Source organism: Phyllopteryx taeniolatus, chromosome 6 (assembly GCF_024500385.1).
Source record: "Phyllopteryx taeniolatus isolate TA_2022b chromosome 6, UOR_Ptae_1.2, whole genome shotgun sequence".
In the NCBI taxonomy this organism is placed as follows: Eukaryota; Metazoa; Chordata; class Actinopteri; order Syngnathiformes; family Syngnathidae; genus Phyllopteryx; species Phyllopteryx taeniolatus.
Window position 1 is genome coordinate 14,707,440 of NC_084507.1, and position 20,006 is coordinate 14,727,445.

General features: G+C 43.6%; 1 protein-coding gene across 6 annotated transcripts in view; it reads left to right on the forward strand.

Moving 5' to 3' along the window:
- Positions 1-8,141: 8,141 nt before the first annotated feature.
- bcam (basal cell adhesion molecule (Lutheran blood group)) overlaps positions 8,142-20,006 on the forward strand; it is a 70,124-nt gene continuing 58,259 nt past the window's right edge. For 4 of the 6 annotated variants that reach the window (XM_061776142.1, XM_061776145.1, XM_061776144.1 and 1 more), the window contains exon 1: positions 8,142-8,386. In XM_061776142.1, the coding sequence (XP_061632126.1) occupies positions 8,323-8,386 (64 nt within the window). In that variant the 5' untranslated portion in view covers positions 8,142-8,322. Of the gene's footprint in view, positions 8,387-15,420; positions 15,449-20,006 lie in introns of those variants that run through there. The other 2 variants (XM_061776146.1, XM_061776143.1) reach the window with 2 other exon arrangements.

Genomic DNA, 20,006 nt, shown 5'->3' on the forward strand with positions numbered 1-20,006 from the left:
ACTTTTGGAATTAAAGTTCTCCCACCTCCTTTCTCCACGTTTAATCTGCTCTCTTCATGATTCTTTCATCACACGTCTACTGCCTTTGTAGTGCCTTTGCGTCTGTTTCACTGTAACTCTGTGTTGCAGGCTGATGTGTTAAATATTCTCTCTACGGTTTGTGACATAGAGGATAGGAGGTTGATGCGGGGGTGTAGCATAAAATAGTGATTTTAACGTGACGCCAGATCGTTCGTTTTTTTGCAAGGTCTGCCAGTTTTACTTTTGTGTACCTTTTATCAAGTGACACATCGCTGCATGCTTGTGTCACTCTTGAAATGTAAAAAATGCTGACAAGTCTCTTGCTTGGTTTGTTCATTTCGTGCATGCGTTTTTTTGTTTTATGTTATAATTTTACAAAAGTAGATTGATCATAATCGCAATGTGTTCATTCGAGATGGCGCCTAACTGTGTGGCCGCTTCGGTTACGTGCTCTCTAGTGCTGACTATGTTTTGTGTTTTTCGTTCGTCTTTAGAGACATTACGCGACTCACTTACACAAGGGAAGAATTGCTAAACATTGGGGGATCTACCCCGGACTTTCTTTCACCAACTTTCAAAAATCCGCTCAGTTTTTTTCTCGGAGTTACTCACCGGCGCGCCGGCCGCAGTCTACGAAGCATGGAGATGAAGGCGACGCCAGAGAGGGGAGCGAGCCGGAGTGCAGGTCACGCTCCATAAGAGAAGATTCCGAATGCCGCTCCCGTCGATTCACTTCGCAAACCTACGCTCCCTACCCAACAAAATGGATGAGCTTCATCTTCTCACAAAGACCAGTAAAGACTTTGGACGTTCCGCCGCCCTGACACGGCTTTGTGAACGCAACCCTGATGGCGCCATAATGCTTCCGGGCTTCCAATTACACCGAGCAGACCGGGTCACGGAGTTATCAGGGTAAACAAAAGGCGGGCGATATGCTTTTATATAAATTAAAAATTGTGTACCGAGGTCACAGAGCTCAGCACACAATGCAGCCCGGACTTGGAGTCGCTGTTTTTGAACTGTAAGCCATTCTACTCGCCACGCGAGTTCGCCTCTTTCACCCTCGCCGATGTCTACATCTCTCACCATAGTAATTCACTTAACACCGACATACATGCAAAAACTTAAATGTGCGAAGCCTCTCTTGAAAACAGTGAAGAAGTGGACCTATGAAGACTGTTTAGACTGCACAGATTGGAGTGTCTTTGAAACTTCTACTGGCAGCCTGGATGAATATAGGGACACTGTTACATCCTATATCAGATTCTGTGAAGATGTGTGTGTCTACCAACTGACATTTCGAACATTCAATAACAACAAGCTGTCGTTCACTACCAAACTAAGCAACTTCGCCAGGCTAAAGAGGACGCCTATCGAAGTGGGGATAGAGCCCTGTATAATTGCGCTAGAAACCAGCTGACTAAAGAAATTAACATCACAAAGAGAAATTATGCAGGATAGCTAGAAAAATAGTTCACCGCTAACGACTCTAAATCAGTCTGGTGTGGATTACAATCGCTAATCAAGTATAAGCGACCATCCCATCAAGCAGAGAACAATAAATGATTAGCTGACAACTTGAATACCTTCTACTGCAGATTTGAAAAGGACACTTTCACACCCCACACCCACCCAGCCGCACCACCGACCACCATTACACCTCTGACTCCCCCTCCTGCGTTGACCATCGAAGAACAGGATGTGAGACGTATCTTCAAACAACAAAAGTTCAACAAAGCGGTCGGCCCAGACCTTGTGTCCTCCTCCTGCCTCAAAGTTTGCACGGACCAGCTTGCTCCAGTCTTCACACAAATCTTCAATAGATCTCTGGAACTGTGTGAAGTACCGTCCTGTTTCAAACGCTCCACTATGAACCCAGGCCACAAGAAACCTACAATCTCGGGTCTAAATGACTACTGACCTGTCGCCCTGACATCTGTGGTCATGAAGTCCTTTGAACGCCTTGTGCTGGACCACCTCAAGAGCGTCACAGGTCCTCTGTTGAACCCCCTGCAATTTGCCTACCGAGTAAACAGGTCTGTGGATGACGCAGTCAACATGGAACTGCACTTCATCCTAGAACACCTCGACAATTGTGTGGTAATGAAATTTTCATAAATAACACAACACTCCCTAAGATCAGAAAATTTTGTTCAGGTGTGTGTGTGGAAATATTTTCCCAAAAATATGAGTCGTAGCACAGTCACTTGCAAAATATGCAAGTCTACCCTTAAATAAAATCAAAGAAAAAGTTAAATAAAATCAGTGAAACAGAGAAATGCTTAATTATTTGAGACTGGCTAATATGTCCTGCTTTACAACACGTGGAACACAAGATGAGACCGGCCAGCTTGTTTAAGACAAAAATGCGCAAAACTCCTTCTATACAACAGCTACATTCAGCATAATGGTGAGTTGTATTTTCAGTCATTTGTTTTTATGTTTCCATGCCAGTCCAACAAAGTATGTCTACATGAAACCGATCTGTGGCTCAGATAACGTTGGGGACCGCTGTACTGTGTTTCAGTCCGATTCTACCTTTGAAGGCGGAAACTTTCAGGTTTGAATTTGTCCCCTCATTTCATGTTGGTGGGAACAAAATAGGGAAAATGTTGGCTTTTACAGAGTGTGAAAGGCATTAATAGGAAATCGGAATAGGTAGTCCTCCTGACAGATGGAAGTTCATCGTCCTTAAAAAATCAGGGGGGACCAGATTGTGAGCACCTATTACTGGGGTATCCCATATGCTCATCAGGAATTCTGATTAGAGGGATGTGCCTCAGTGTCAAAAAATTGTTCAATGGCAGCAGAAGCAGTCAGTTTACATTTGTATTGTAGACGTGAACGGGGAGCGGCAGCTGATTAGGGGGATGATGTTCAAGAGTTGAAACATCTGGATGGTTCATTTTTAAAGCAGTCTATGGCAATGATTAGTCCACTCGACCTGTCAAGGTATTCTAAGCGCATCCATCTCAGTGGCGAACCCGAGGCACAGGGGATCAAATTTCTGACCTAAACTGCAGGCGTTCCCAGGTGTGAGCGGATATTTAAGCTTAGCTCAGCCAGGCTTCCTGGCTAAGGTGGGATCCTAAAGGCAAGGTTTGGGTCATACAATGTTGAGACAATGGAACACAATCCAGGAATGTCATTTTGGACGAACCGATCTACAGTCAGTGTTCGGCCGAGCGCATGGGGTTGCCTCTGGAACGTTAACGTTTTTGCTGCACATTAAAAGTAGGCCATGAGACTGTAATCACTCTCCTCTATCGTGTCGGGAATCCATGTTAATCCAAATCAGCCACATCTACAGGAGAAACGGTACCCTTTTTCACTTAGAGATCCCGCCAAATAGAGCCATAACAGAAGATTTGGCAATAAGCTGCCATTGTCTTTTTACACAGAACCCAGCAAAGGTGGCATATTTCCGTAAACACATGCTTTTACTGGGCATACCGCACTCAGATAATTCATCACGTGACAACTTCAGCACTATCATTTGGTATGACATACGGTATGTCGGACAGGGGCAACCGTTTTCAACAAAAGACGGCGAGAGAAGTGGGTGTTGTGTGAAACCTCGCACCCCTGTCCTGGGATTTTGAGCATTCCCTGTTTCTGTTCTGTTGTGAATAAAATATTACTTGCCTAATATCATAATTGCCCAAGTAATTGTTATTGTACTATCACAATATTAATAAAAAATACCAATGCGCTTGCTCAACTAAAAATGTTTTTTCTTTGTCTGTGTAGACCAGTGATATTCAACCTTTATTGGGCCAAGGCACATATTTCATATTTGAAAAATCTCACGGCACACTTGCAAATTAAAACGCTACAAAAAATGGATACACCTGTCAATTATGTACTTTCTGCGATCTAATAGAAAAGTATTGATTTGCTCTGTCTGTAACCCTACATTGCTGGCATGGCTAGAAGAGCGAATATCCATTATTTTTTGTAAAGAATAATTTTCTGACCATCCATTTTCTGTAACACTTATCCTCACTAAGGTCGCGGGCGTGCTGGAGCCTATCCTAATTAAGTGAAATTTGATAATTTCCCGTGGCACACCTGCAGAGTTCTCACGGCACACTAATGTGCCACGGCAGATCCAGTTTGGAATCATTGGTGTAGAATCTCAGTCTAGGTCCAGGTCACGTTAATCCACAAGGGTTAGATCAAGGAAACTGGTCTCTTGTTTCTTATTTTTTTATTTTTTTTATTGTGTTTCTAAAAAGTAAAAAATTACATGGGCAATTATGCTATGAGGCTGACCAAATTTGTAGTGGTACACTCGCCTGACTTTGGTGCGGGCAGCGTGGGTTCAGTTGACACTCAGTGACAGTGTGAATGGGAGTGTGAATGGTTGTCCGTGCCTATATGTGCCCTGCGACTGACTGGCGACCAGTTAAGGGGGTAGTCCGCCTTTCGCCCAAAGTCAGCTGGGATAGGCTCCAGCGCCCCGCGACCCTAACCGGGATAAGTGGTGTTGAAAATGGATGAATGGGTGACGAAATTAAAATTTAAATACTGCAGTTGATAATGTTCTACTCCAGTCCAGTTGATGGTGGTAATACACATGGCTTTTTACACAGAACTCTGCCAATCAAGATACAAGATACGGATGTCAGCACTAGTGTATGGTGCTGCATGTAAAAATATCATGTAAGACAGAAGCATTGCTTTCAACACAACAGGGCAGTAGAAGTGTGTTGTTAAATTTCACACGCTCCATCAAAACTGTCTTTTTTTTTTTTTAAACACTTTTTCCTTTATCGTTCTGTGTGAAAAATACCAATATATAATGCGGGGTCAGATATGTAACATTAGTGGGACAGCTCTCACTGATATGTTAATCTTGTGGAAACTGTGTGAAAGGGGCTACAGGCACGCACGATCAAGGATGACTCTGCCTCCATCCATATTCTCCGTCTACTCTGCTTTTCTCGTTACCGGTCACCTCTGTTATTCATCCTCTTCCATCCTCCCCTTTACTGCTCTCTTCTGCAGCTCCATTAGGTAATGAACCAATACAGTAAATCACACTTTGTGTGACTACAGTCCTTACGTAAGAACGCCCTTGCTCGGCCACATCAGCATATACTGTAAAACGAGGCTATGCGGTAAGACGCTGGGCTTATGTAAGGAAATACCAAGGTTACACCAAACTGAGTAAGGACTTAGATCATCAGTCTCAACAACAAATCCATGACTGTTACAGAGTCAATACTAGGGATGAGTGGACATATTGATGTTAGATCAGTGGAACCTAACTCCATTCTCCTGCTGAAAAATTCTAGAATAGAAAGCGCCAAAAGAGAAATTTGGAAAGTTAAAGAGTAAACTGGTGCCCTCAGTAGCATGAATACACTCCTGCCAGTGTTCTTATAGCAGACAGGCTATGTATAGAACAGCTGTGGGTTGATATCAGAGTTCCACACAAAGTGGGTGGGGGGTGCAGAGGAGCAGGTTTCAAGTATCGCCTCACCTCTTCCAACGGGCCTGCAAAAATATTTGCCAGCTGTTTTGGGAGGCAAGCACGCTTGGAATGTGTGTCAACTGCTGCGGCAAGACGTGCCCATTCCTCGGCCGCCATCTACACTAACATTTCCCAAACTTGGCTGAACCAAGGTCAAGGAAAAATCTCACGGCACGTCACCAAACAAAAATGTCTCAAAAAGTGTAAACAGTGCTACCTTGACTTAAGAGTGACCAGACTCACCGCTTGGCCATTTTCTTTTCTTGAGTTGCTAGCAAAATTTGGGAAATGAGTGCTAAATGCTAAATTTGCATCTTCTATCTGAAGGCAATTAGAAACCATTCAGGCAAGGCTGGTCACTATCACCACGAATAGCAAGGGAACACTGTATTTTTACACTTTTATGACATTACAAAATGGCCAGTACTGTTAGTAAAAATTTTGCGATGGCAACGGTTTAACCTTGCAATGGATTGTTCTACTACGCCAACATTTATTCAAAATACGAACAAATTGTGGACCACCTCGTTCCAATGTGTTTGTGTTTCCAACAGTGTCTTAAAGGTGATCAACACTCTGGGGGGTGGGGGTCCAAGAGCAAAATAATCCTCATTGTTTATCCGATTCTTCCTGGTTTTAAGTGATTTTCCCAAGTCAAATTCGTAGATTAACATTAGACCAACTAAACTCACAGACCACTTTAGTCAAAAGACACTTTAGCCCGCTCCACAACAACAGTATGCCTGCAGCATGGCCTGTAAATACCCAAACAGATTGTGAGGAGATTTCGTGTCTCGGAATGAATGGTATGTCTGGTAGTAACAGACAGCTTAACCCACTCCCAACAAATTGGTACCTTTCGGTTTGAAAATGAAAAGCATGTTAGCATGCTGGATGACTGTGAGGGTCTACGACGCAAGGCGGGAACCTCTGCATACGTCACGAGGCAGCTGGAGGATGTATGTGTGCACACCAAAATGTATATTTCCTACATAGAGACGGATGCTTGCTTGGATTCTTCCTCCAAATTCATATGTTCCATTCCACCGAATCGGTATAAATACACAATCAAATTAACTGTGAAATACATTTTTTTTAATGAGCAAAGAGTCCTGCACAATGATCTGATTGCATATAAAAAAATACAATTCAAAAGATTAATTTACAGTACACTACCATGAACATTTCTACACAACTACCTACAATTTGAATTTACCATGAAATGGAATAATATACTGTAAAGCCTTTAGAAATGTTATACCAGTATTTTTTTTAGATATTTGTGTTACTCATTATCCTAACTATACTTAAGTTTATTCTTCTTTTTTTTTAATTGTCAATTTAAATTCACTCTTTAGTCATGTCCCAGAGTTTACACTCAGTCCCGTTACCCTAACATATTACCCCCTCTGAAAAAAAAGGTCACATGATCCTCAGGAGGTTGCATCATTCCGATGTGCCAAGTCAGAATACCAGGAAAAAGTCACTTTATCTCAAGAAAAAATAATTTGTCATCATCTGACAATAATGTTTTACATTGGGACTCTTTTGTTCCCCCCATAAATATAACTTTTTCCGTGCAATGTTATTGTTTTTTCTTTTTCAATGTTGCCCTAATGCCTCTGCACTTCACCAAGTACATTTCTGGCTCTATTGTTATCATCAGGACGGCACAGTGATGACTGGTTAGCACATCTGCCTCACAGTTCTGAGGACGTGGGTTCAAATCCGGCCTCGCCTGTGTTGAGTTTGCCTGTTCTCGCCTCTGCTTTCCTCCGAGTACTCCGATTTCCTCCCACATTCCAAAAAGCATGTATGGTAGGTTAATTGACGACTCCAAATTGCCCATTGGCGTGAGTGATTGTTTGTCTGTGTTCCCTGCGATTGGCTTGCGACCAGTTCAGGGTGTACCCTGCCTTTACCTAGAGTCAACTGAGCTGGGCACCAGCATGCCTGTGACCCTAGTGAGTCTAAGTGGTACGGAAAATGGATGGAAGGATATGGATATATGGACTCACTAGGGTTGCAGGCATGCTGGATATATATATATATATATATATATATATATATATATATATATATAAACCCACAATTGTGGAGTCAACCCTTTAGATGAGGGGTAGGTAATCTGTTTATTTTGGAGTTAGCAGGACCGTACCTGGCTATGTACTGAAAAGAGTCATTTGAATTTACTTAATTCAAACATGTACATCAGTTGCACATGATTACAATGTGTTAAACTAACATATTTTACTTTCGAGTAAAAGAGGGGGAAATTACATCAGTTCAAGCCATTTTAATCATGTGCAACCGATTGTTTTCATTGTTTTTCAATTTCCTGCCCTCCGTGGCTCTTGGTGCACTTTTTTTCTTCTTCCATTTCGCCATTAAGTGCTAACGAAAAGCATAAACAGGGTTGTCCATACTTTTTTTTTGTTTTCACATTCATGTGATTCTTGATAAAAATCACTCTTATTTACTTCCGTTTCCGGAAAGTTCAGTCAAGCAGATATTTGTTTTCTTCTTCTTCTTTACTCTGCCAGTGAGTGAAGTGGGGGGTGAGTTGAGAGAGAGAGAGAGAGAGAGAGAGAGAGAGAGAGAGAGAGAGAGAGGGCGGGGAGATGAGGGTGTCGGGCACCTTTTGTGCAAATATATCAAGAGTACCACCCGCGTCAGATTACTTCGTGCGCATGAGAGCGAGAGATTTAGAGTTCCAAAAAGGAGACCCAAGGCTCATAGAAGCTTCTCGCTTGCTTGAAAGAACACAACCCGAGAGGCGCACAGTTTTTAAGTGAAGGAATAGAAAAGAAAAGGTTGTCATCATGGACGGGATCAAGTTCGGACACGCGTGGCTTGTGTGCACCTTGCTGCTCTGCGCATCGCAACGTAAGTCCTCTCTTTATTTCTGCAGCCTTTTTCGCTGTGCGTAATTACGCCTTGCACTCCCTCAACCTGTGTGTGTGTGTGTGTGTGTTGTTATTTTGATTTATTATTTTTGGAAGTTTGAAGCGAACTTTTTGGTGGCGTGTCACACTTTCCCCGATCATCTTGTGGTGGTTTGGCGAAAAAAACCCGTGATGGGTCGATTCCGACATGTGTCCAACAAGTGCAAACTTGCATGTTGAGGTTGTGGCGGTCCGGTCCTGCCGCCGACTTTAAGCTAGTGGCGGTGCTTTGAAGTCGTGTGGGGAAGCCCCCTCCCCTTGTCCACACTTGATTGCACTTGTTGGCTCGCACCACCTAGAGACCCCCTTTCACCCACATTGGGACACCGGTGCAGGTTCATTCTATCTCAACACAGTGCTTTGATGCCAAACGGTAATCATAATTGTATCGTTGTAAAAAAAAATACCATCAAGAAACAGTGAGAGCGACGAGCCATTTTGCTAATAACTCATCCGGACGAGCTCATGTTTAGATTGCCTCCGTAATGAGCCAAAACAAACAGCAACCAAATGACTCGCCCTCAATGGGGATGTCAAAAGTCAATCCCATGATGCTCTTAATACAGTCACAGTCGTATTTTTTAAATGGAAAAAGCTTCGTTTAAACGTGTTCCGGTTAAGAATTATTCAGAAGTTATTCTCATAATTATTGGCTTGTAGTGGTCCAAAATGGTGGGCGGGGCCCACTCCTCCAGTGGAATACTGTGTGTGTGTGTGTGGGGGGGGGGATTTTGAGCAGCTTCTATTCAAAAGAAGAGCATGATGTCGTCCTGGTCATCTTGAAAATAAATAAGTAAATAAATAGATGCCAAATTTGTCATAGGCTACGCTATCTGGTAAGAGTCCCTGTCCTTTACACCAGTTTTCTGTGGTTTCCAATGTCGTATGGGGGAAGGATCGAGGAGGGTGTGAAATTTAGGTAGCGTAGCTTCTCAAAAGAAGAAAATAATAAGCTCTCATTCAAGGCACCCATCCTGACCTGTTTAAAGAGTATCTGTCCGTCATGACCGCACCCATCTATGTGGTCTCTGAAATAGCATAGAGGGTGGGGGGGTCGCGGGGTCGGGCTCGCTCCGGGGGTTCAAAATTTTTGGGAGTGTAACATTTCAAAGGAAAGAAAAATTCAGTAGCAGTAGACGTAGTCATCATTGGGGGGGGGGAAAAAAAGAGATTTACAACGGTCACCTCGCTCCACCTGTAAAGTAGCCTCGCTTCTCCTTCCGGTACCCGTAAAAGAGTCCCAGTCTGTCAAGCAAAGTGGTGACTGGCATAGCGTGTGGTAGTGTGAAGGGATTGTGGTTTTCCTGGGGTGCCAAATTTTGGGGCCTTTAAAGGTCCCGTATTTTGGCTATTAAGACCTCAAAGAGTGACTCTCTAACATGGATGTAGTATAAAAGTGTCAATTTCATTTAAAAACAAACCACCTTGGTTTTGTCATGTGAGTGTCCAGTAAAGGCCTCTCTGACATCTACTTCTGTTTGTCCCAGTTTTGTATCCGCTTTGTCCAGATTTAGCTAAGACCTTATTTCCTCTGATTGGTTGCCTCCATATAGAAGACCCAGTTGTGAGAGCACACGTGTTATGTTGACAGCGCTGCCTCAGGAGTGGAAAGGGAAGGCGGAGTTCTTTGCTAGTGATGTAGATAAGCTTGAGAAATTCGAAAGACCTGATTTCAGGCCTCTCGGAAGAAACGCGTCTCGAACTCAGGAATGCGTGAACGATTTTAATTCAGATTTCACGTTTACTGAGGCACCATCGATACAATATTACATCCCAAATACTAAAAAAAGGTTGGTTTGGCAAAACATGTTTGGCAATATGTATATGTTTGGCGAAACACAGCTAGAGGGAATGAAAAGGTCCTTAGAGTCTCTCAATCTGGATTCTCATGTCATTATGTTTAATGAATGATTGGATATTGCAACCTATTGTTGATTCATTTCCTGAGTACCTGCTTTTAGCAGCTCCTCTTGTCCCCCCCCCCCCCCTTTTTTTTGGTGTGTACTTTACTGTCTGCTTCCCATCCGTAAAGCATTTTAACAGGTGCCTTAAACTAAAACTTGGTGCCATCTAATTGAAGGATGCAGTGCAGATCACACATCTCGCTGCTCTCTGTGTCAGCAGTGCTGCATTGATTTAAAGGCTACGCAGAACCCTGCCCCTTCCCTCCCTGAAGTTGTGTTCTGCATGTCTCAGTTGTGGGAAAGAGAGTCATCTTTTCACCTTGTCCATAAAAGATTGTTTACCAAATCTCTCTAGTTTTTCCCCATCTGCATCTAACATGATTCTGTGCTAATAATAGCAACACTTGTAGGGTCTCTGTGGGACCCACATTCTCAGTTACTGCTCTCTCTCTCTCTCTCTCTCTCTCTCTCACACACACACACACACACACACAATCACTGTCAATCCACTAAACACCATCATGGGACTCATAACACGGCTGCACGGCATACTTGCTATCTCATGGGCATTTATTGCATGTTCCCATGCTTTTGCCCTATGACCCGCTCCACTTGCTGTCTTCAATGGGTTAAGACCAAAGTGTTGTTCAAGGAAACAGTCACAGAAGTGATAGTCAAACTGTAGTTGAAGTGGAGAGAATCGCAGTGACAAGCATCAACAAGTTAAAAGTGTCACTTCTTTGTCTGTGGCCGCTTTCAAACCCGCAGTCATTTCCTCACTTTAATTTCTACACCCCCTGCCTTACCCTGGCAGGAACAACCCCCTGCAGCCATTTGTAATTATTATGGTATTAGGCCAGAAAAAGGGTCATTTAACCTTAAGGCGATAAAAGCCAGCAGGAACCCCCACTTTAAAAATGTCTTGGCTTTGACGTTGAGCAGGAATCTTTTGCTTGTATAGCGCTGAGTGACAGATACTTTGAGAAGAGCAAGTCCATGTTTGCCCCCCTTGTCACGGAGGCATCTGTAGGCCTTGGAACATTGGGGCTGTAATTATTGAGGTGATTCATACCCCTCAGTGGGCTGACGGGTGGGTGAGTGTATGTTTTCCTGACAGTAACAGAGTCCTGAGATGGAATTAGTGGCATTCCCCAGGACGTGTCGTAGCGTGCTCTGTAAAGTTTGTGTTTGCTGGTTGTTTCTTTGCATTCTGCAGAAAAAGGACTTCATTTCTTTCTCTTAAGCCCCCTCTCTCACCGTCAGTAATCGGTTTACAAACAAAGAGGCTAACAATGCATTTGCAGAGATTCGCAGAGGTGCGAAGTTAGCTCACAACCAGGGTGCATTTATTGTTTTGTAACTGGGTTCTGCTCCGCCGAGCATCCAGGAGCCACTCAGAATCTATTAGATGTTTGTGAAGAACGGGTTTGGGTTTCTCTTGCAAGGAAGTCCTTAGAGCTCGGAAATGGAATTCCAGTTACCCACCCTTTCAAAAACCCACTTGTGCTGTTTACGTTTGTGACAAACGACACGTGAAACTCAATTACTGCGCCGGGATTCAGGCCTTGATGAGCTGGCAGTCGGCACAGCCGGGGCATCTGGGTTCTCAATCCTAGTTTGGCAAGAATGACGCGAATTATTGGTGGGACTTTATTCCTCTTGAATTCTCTTCGTGCATCCCTTTAACACTCTTGTGTTCAATTTAGTTTTTTTTTAACTTGACTGGATTTGATTGACAACAATGAAATATAATAAATGGTCCCCCACACACCCCCTCCCTGACCTGAAGGCCGTCTGATTGGCAAGCATCTTCTTGGCAGTTCAGAATTACCCTAAAGCAAAGTGTAAACTAACAGGTTCGTCCCATTGTTCCAAAAAAGGACTCCGGTTTCGTCATTTGTGTCCATCCTTTGTAGGTTAGACCTTTCCTTTTTTGGGAGTTGTATAGTGGAAACAACCCAAAAACAGACTATACAAATGCACTTTTTATGACATTTTTATTTCATATACTATGTCCCCCTGGGACCGGGGTTCAAATCCCGGCCTCGCCTGTGTGGAGTTTGCATGTTCTCCCCGTGCCTGCGTGGGTTTTCTCCAGGCACTCCGGTTTCCTCCCACATCCCAAAAACATGCATGGTAGGTTGATTGAAGACTCTAAATTGCCCGTAGGTGTGAATTTGAGTGTGAATGGTTGTTTGTGTCTATGTGCCCTACGATTGGCTGGCGACCAGTGTAGGGTGTACCCCGCCTCTCGGCCGAAGATAGCTGGGATAGGCTCCAGCACGCCCGCGACCCTAGTGAGGGGAAGCGGTACAGAAAATGATCAGATGGATATGTCCCCCTTATTCTCTCCAATTTTCCCTTATCGTATTCCTTATCCATCACAAGCTTCTGTTTGAAACTCCTGTCCCCTCATGTGCGTTTGCTAGCCGTGATTTACCAAGCTTTCCTGGCTTCTGTGCTTTTGTGTACGATTTTCAGTTAAAATGACCCCGCGTAGCATCAGGAAGATTGGCCTCTGTGTTTTAGTGCAGGGCTGTGTTTGCTTTTTACGCCCATCCTTGTAACCTGACTGCTGAAGATTTATGGCAGCTACTGACAATTTTTAAAACCTCCTCACTTGGCATCGATATCAACTGTCCAAAGCACTAATGGCGTCTTATCTCCTCCACTGTCTGTGTTACCCATCCAGCAAAGTTCCTTATCAGCAAAATCATAATAGCCTACCATATAGTCTAACCGTGTAGGAAGACTAAGGGGAAGAGAGAAGAAGCTGGTTAAATCTTTTGATTTGGTTAACCTGCTGTTCTTTTATGGATGAGCTTCCTTGTTATCAGTGGGAGTTGAAACGAGGAAGGAAGGGAGGAAAGAAGGAAGGAAGGAAGGGAAGGCATGGGGTGAGAGATGATTAAAGCTGACTATTGTGTTGCCACTATGGAGTCTTGTTATTTCTGTCCCATGGGAGGAAGATGATGGCGATGAGCAATCTCAAATGTGGCCTTGAAATGAAAAGAGGCTCCGTCGGTCTGCAAGTGTGTCCTTGTGTCTCTACATTTGATGCCGGTAGTCGTGGCGATGGAGAGGGGGTTTTCAATTCACAAGATGGAGCAATATTGAAAATTCACAAAGCTCGCTCATGCAGGGAACGGAGGTTAAAGTGCAGCCAATCCTTTAGCTGGAGAGTGCTGCAGCAAGATACGAAGAATAGGCTTTATTTGAAAAACAAAATTTGTTTTGGCTCGTACAACTGCAGAATATACCCATCTGAACAGTCCGTCGGATAACCAAGAAGGGCTACTCGTGTCTAGTCAAGTTGTGTTTTTAATAGTTCGGGTTCAGATGAAGCGAGCACACGAGATGGTGGCAGTAAAGAAAAGACAGACCGAGTATGTGTCAGCAGTTAAGCATACCAATTAAAATGGGGAATGTCATAAAAAAGCGTGATACTCTGGACGAGGAGATCATCTTCTTGGCAGCACAGAGGAAATCCTAACCTCTCCAAGCCCCAAAATCACCATCTGACTGTTGGCTGGCAGCGCATCCTCTGGGAGCCCCGCAAGCTGTTGCTTTTTCAGACATCAACAGTTGCCTCAGCAGCAGTTGTCTAATGCACCCCTTCCAAGAAGACCCCCCATCCCCCTCTCCCTCACCTCACACCCTGGGTTCAATTACCACCTCGTGGTGATCCACCCCGCAAGTTTGGTGGCACAGTTGTGCAGCTTGCATGATATCCACGTCTCTGCGTGGTTCTTCCCTAAGAATAATAGCATGATATAAGTGGTCCAGTTAAGTTGATGTGTAGGATAGCGATAGCTGCGTAATTAGTGCATCATAGCAAGAGACAGCATACAACTTGCCAACATACATTAGTACAGTGCTATTTGGTGACTTTAACCATAAGCAAGCACCCAAACACTGTAAATTCCTTCCTCCATCATAATCCACGGTTCTGATTTACTTCCCATTCCATGGCAGCACCGACGTTTTTCTGTTGACCAATCAATGGACAGCAGTATGTATAACGACACCCTCAACAAGCATATTGAAAGTTACTGCTGCATGCCTAGATTACGCATCAAGCGTTACAGGTTGGATATTTTGGGTTCAATTACAGTGTTATGCTGAAAAATGCATACCCAACTCAACCAAACTGTTTTTTTTGGGGGGGGGGGGAACGCGGTTTACTGTATGTGTCAACTATGTCACCTTCTCAAGGTGAGCGTCACCCCTAAGCAGTTTGGCGTCACATGACCTCACAAAGATGAGCTGGATTGCTAATGTTGAACCTGGTATAAAGACAGCAGCAGACTGTCAACTTGCTTGTACATTCTTAGCCCAGTCTCCATTTAAGAAGGAAAAATCAAAGGACTTCGACTCACTCATTCATTGGTCAAGCGTGATAGAGGATTTCCTCATCCGACACTGCCATATCTTTAGAAAATATTTGGGTAATGTATTGGGTGATCAGATAAGAAAACTTGTTTGCCGCTTGACTTACTTACATTTTTGGTCTCTGACTCTGCTTTGCTAGAGCTAACCGGACAATCAAACTTATTTCATATTTGGTTGAAATACCTCCAATTAAGGGTAAGCTACTCTTGGCTGTAGACACAGAGTATACATATTTGAAGGAGTGGTCAAAGAATTATGACAATGGGTCTCAGAGGAATTTTCGGCTTACGCTTATCTCCGTGGTATATTGATAACCACAAGGGTGACTGAAAGTTCACTGTGCTTCATAAGGTTTTGGATTAGCGAGGAGTATACTGTGTGTGTGCATATACATGTGTGCGAAATTACTAAGCCGCCGTGACAAAAGCCAAGGCCAAGACCGCAGAGATCACACTATTGCTTGAGCCACTTCTCATGTCCTATCTCTGTCTCGCATCGCCACGACGACATTCCTGTGGCCCTGTGAATTTAATCTAGTTAATGGTTAAGCAGCTGTGTTTAACCTCTCCAGTGAGGCTGGTCACTGTTTGACAATGAGATCTTATTGCTTTAACTGGGCCGCGGGGACCTGCGAGACAGGAGTGGAGACATGAATCGTTGGAGGAGCGCAAGATTCAGAAGCGGTGGAGTGACCATGGAAGTTGTTGGTGAGAAACAGCCAGTGTTGGTGTTTAGGGTCTTATGCACGCTTCCGCCACTGGTTTTGCTGTGGTGTTGTTACGTGTGCCAAATTTTTTTTATTGCCATGTGTTGGCTCAAAACTGATTTCCATGAATATTTGTGGAAAGGCGGGGCAAGGGCCAAGAAAGAAAAAAAAAAAAAAAGTTCCTTCTTTTCCCAGGCATGTAAGCCAGATACAAGGGTGGGTATACAAGACAGGGCTGTCTGCCCTCGGTGGAGGTCTGCTACTAAGTATAATCATGTATGTAGGAATCAACTTGACCAATTTCCACCATATTCTGTAAAAGGGTGAGACATGGGTCAAGGTATATTCTATAAAAATTGGCAGTGGATCCCAATAAATCAGATCCAAGTTTCTTGACATTCCTTAGCATTGCCAAATAGGGATTTCTTTTGCTTTTTCCTTAATTTGTTGGGAAATAAAGCAAATTGAGGCAGATGCAAGGGTGGCTATCAGTCCTGGTTGCGGTTGTTGCTGGTCCTAATCAGGATCGTTCGGCCTTTGTGGAGGTCCTGTTAGTGTATGGGATTATGAAAATTTTTTTACCAGTTTTCACCATGATTTGGAGAGGGATGAGACATAAGTTATGGGTAGAGCAATGGTTTAGGGCATACTGACAAAATTCAGGCAGATTCACATCCAATGTGATCCAAATTAGTATTGCTCGGGCTTGGCGGAAGTCAGAAATTCTAGTTGCCAACCATGACTTCATGTCTACATGTATGGGAAAGGGGGATGTCACCTGAGTGCTGGGCCGGGAGTAGCAAACAGGTGTCGGTTTTCATGGTGTTGCAGTCATACAGTCAGGCAGCTGCCTCAAGGACATAGCTTGTCTTTTTATTGAGGTTTCTGCTTACAGAGAGTCCCTGTGAAGAAACTACCATGGGACTACTGAAGTTCTCTTTGCTGCTTTCTGCTTGTGTGAACTTGACTTTGTGAGGAAAGAATACATTTAGCATGCGCTGATTGCTAATGCTGCGCAAGTCTCATCCTGTCCTTGACCGAAATTATTCCCTGCCGGTTGTGTTTTTCCTTTTAATTTTCAGATTTTTCTGACTCATCTATTGGCTGAAAACTTCTCCAACCCAATGTTTAAATTTTATTATCAAGATGTGTAACACGAGGAGCTAACAAGAGAGCTTCCTCTTGCAGATCGTGTTTTTACGGCTTGCCTGCATATGTTACGGTAAACAGGCGCTCTCAAGTTTCATTGTTTTGATTCATCACCAGCAGCAAAAGGCAACGAGGCCGCCCCTGCTTTTGTAAGAATATTTAATCGCAAATCAATAGCGTCCAATTGGGTTATAGCTCTATCAGGCTAAATGATTTCCAATTCTGCGTCTGTACATTGTGCAGAGCAGCAACAGTGAGGGATCGTTATTATCGGGGTAATGTCAGACTCACAGAGTGGTTAACCAATTTAGCCTGTTGTTGTTAAAGGGGCTAAAGTAATTACGACCCCGCCCTCTTACCTTGAGAGTCTGTCTCTCGTGTTTTAAAATTAGTTGACAATGATTTAAACTGAATGATGTCGGTGGTCCCCGCTGTCGTCCGGAGAGCACAGACGTCCGAGACCAGCAGTCTGGAGGACGCACACCCCCACATACATGCACCCCACCCATGCCCAGCCCCTTTTGATCCCATTCCCCACTCACATCACACAATTCAAGATTTGTCTCCGTGGACAATGATGAAAGATGTGCCGGCTCCCCACATGTCAATTAGCGGTCTAGGAGTGTGCACTTCACATGGTGTGCGTGTGTGCGTCGGTGTGTGTGTCCGTGTGTCTATTGAAAGCAGTGTGTAACGGTGGTGTATGAGTTTGGTTAATGGCCGGGGCAGAGAGGACACATGTTCAATAATAAGGCCTGACAAAGGAGAGCAGGCGGAGCGTGGCATACAGGGAGGATGATGGGCTATTTAAGTGTGTTACTCCTTTTCATCCCTGTATGGCCTTTAAATCCAGAACCAAAAAATACCTTATTATTCCTCTTCTAGTGGCCGTGGCCATTTATATAACTGCAGAGAGGACCAGGCATCTATTAGGGGAAATTATTATTATAAAAAATTTTTCTGGAAGGCTATTTTTTTCCATAATAACGATAATGTGTTTTAATTAATGGCACCTTTCAAAGACAACCTGCAATCAAACAGTAAAATCAAGGTTAAAAATGTATTTAAAAAAATAAAATAAAATAAAAAAATCAGAATTTGTAATATATTTTTTATAATATCTGAAATGCATACGTTGAATATTCCTTACATCATTTATGAATTGTTGTTTTTGCATTTTTTATTGTATTTGTTCCCCCCCCCCCCCCCCCCTACCACTATTACGGTGTGAGTTTGACTGTTCTGAGTATTTTTATTATCTATATAGATGATTTTTGACCTATGGTGACTTAGCAACCTTGCTTTTTCAATGTCCTGCTGACTGTATGCATCAAATCGAACTGAAGAAGTTTGTTTACGTCCAACAGAGGGGGGAAAACTTGAGCTTGCAAAACAAAATCCTTGTGCACAAGCTCAGAACCCACAGTATGTGTTACATTACCAGTTATACTATCTCTTCTTTTTCATAAGTAATCAAGTTCTAGCCAGAGTTACATGGGATTTAAAAACAGGTGAAGCAGTGTGCACTGTGTTTTCATGCCTTTTTTTTAGTGGGGTACCTGAACAAGGCCACATTGTTAAGACATTCCTTCAGGCTGTCGGAATTCAGGTATTAATAGTGAGCACACACACACACACACAGACAAAGGAATGAGAAGGAGGCAGAGGGCGACAATGCATCTGTACTCTCCAGTAGGAAAACATTTCACCCGAAGTCTGAGCCTGTCATGTGCGACGAGTGTTTCCCTTCAACTGCACTCACGCCACCGTGCGTGTCAGCGATGTGGGGGACATGACTTTACCGTGTGTGTGGGCATCCGTCACTTGGAGCTAATCAGTGCATGTGATTTAAGTGAGGTTATGAATAGGCGTGTGTGTGTGTGCGCGTGTGCGTGCGTCCACATGGATAGCAGTACCAGCTGGCGATTGGACCCTAAGCTCTGCATTGGCCCCACATTTCTTCTACCATTTTCTTCTCTGTTTTCCACCATCATGATCCTCAATGCATCGATTAGTTCTCTCCCTGTTTGCATTGTGCGGTATATGTCTTGCTAGTTGGGGGAAGTGTGCCATCCAAGCTGTCACAGTTAGACCTTGTGTCTCCTTGGCAGAGAACTCGGACTCCTGTGTCCTCCTCTGAAAAGCCCCTCACCCACACAATACCAAACTCCACGCCTGGGCCCATCTGTTTGTTTATGTGTCCGAGGGCGGTTCAGGGCACTTGGCATGACGATGCGCTGGTGAGCTTCAAATAGTGTAGATCTGGCAAAACAAGTCTAATTCACTGGAACTAGTTTGAGGACTCGAATGCAGGGGTGGGAAACCTTTTTCCTGTAAGGGGGCATTTTGCATTTTTCTAGGGCCATACCAAATTTATTTACATATATGATGCACTATGATTGTATATATAACAGTTCCTCTCAGGTTTTTTAGGGCCTGGGCATGCTGTGCAAAGGCACTCTTGAAGTTGTTTACTTTCTTCCTTGTTATTAAAGATAAATTGCCATTTTGAGGGCTTTTCTATACTAAAAGAGTCAACATATTTTGCAGGTGTGTTCAGCCTGGTAATCATGTACATTTGATTGGGGTCATGGATGTGTCTGAGTGCTGGGCGATATGGCCTGAAATCATATCACGGCATAATTTCTTCACGGTAATGGATAATGTTATCATTTTGTTGATCATATCATCTATTGTGATATAAACTTAAGTGTAAAAAAATATATAATGGAAGTATTTCTGAATGGGTTGTATAGTCCTTCAACAAATCTTGATCGATTAAAAAATAGGACATCAACAAAAAAAAATTATGAGGTCCTTCAACAGGGATATGTTATAGGCATTTTCTCCGACTACTGCCAAATATGAAAACTGTCTATCACTTTGGTAGGTCTGTCGTCTATGACTGGGGCCATAAAAAATGTCTGAAGAACCCATCCCCCAAAAGACACAGGAAGTCTCCCATGTTGGTTTGAAGCAACCAATTTAGGGTCCCTTTGTTGATTACCAGGGATCCTTCCATAGGGGACTTTTGTCCGTTTACTATCAAATTTAAAGAACGCCTGCATGAATGTTGGTAGGTATGTCGGTCATGAGCAGACCTACAAAAAAGTCTCGAGAACCCATAGCCCAAAAAGACAGAGGTAGTCTGCCATGCTGGTTTGAAGCGGTTAGTTCGGGGTGATTTCTCGGGGTACCTAAATCTGGGACTTGTCCTAGAAATTGTGATTCATTTTGCCAGATTGCTACCAAATTTGAACCACGTATTCCAGACAGATAGGTAACGCTGAGTTACGAACATCCTTAGTTTTCATCACGGCGTGAGAGCCGAGCATAGCGGCGAAGTTTGACAACTCGCTGTAAAACATGAAACTCGAAAAACTCCACTCCACAAGGTCAAAGCATGAGCT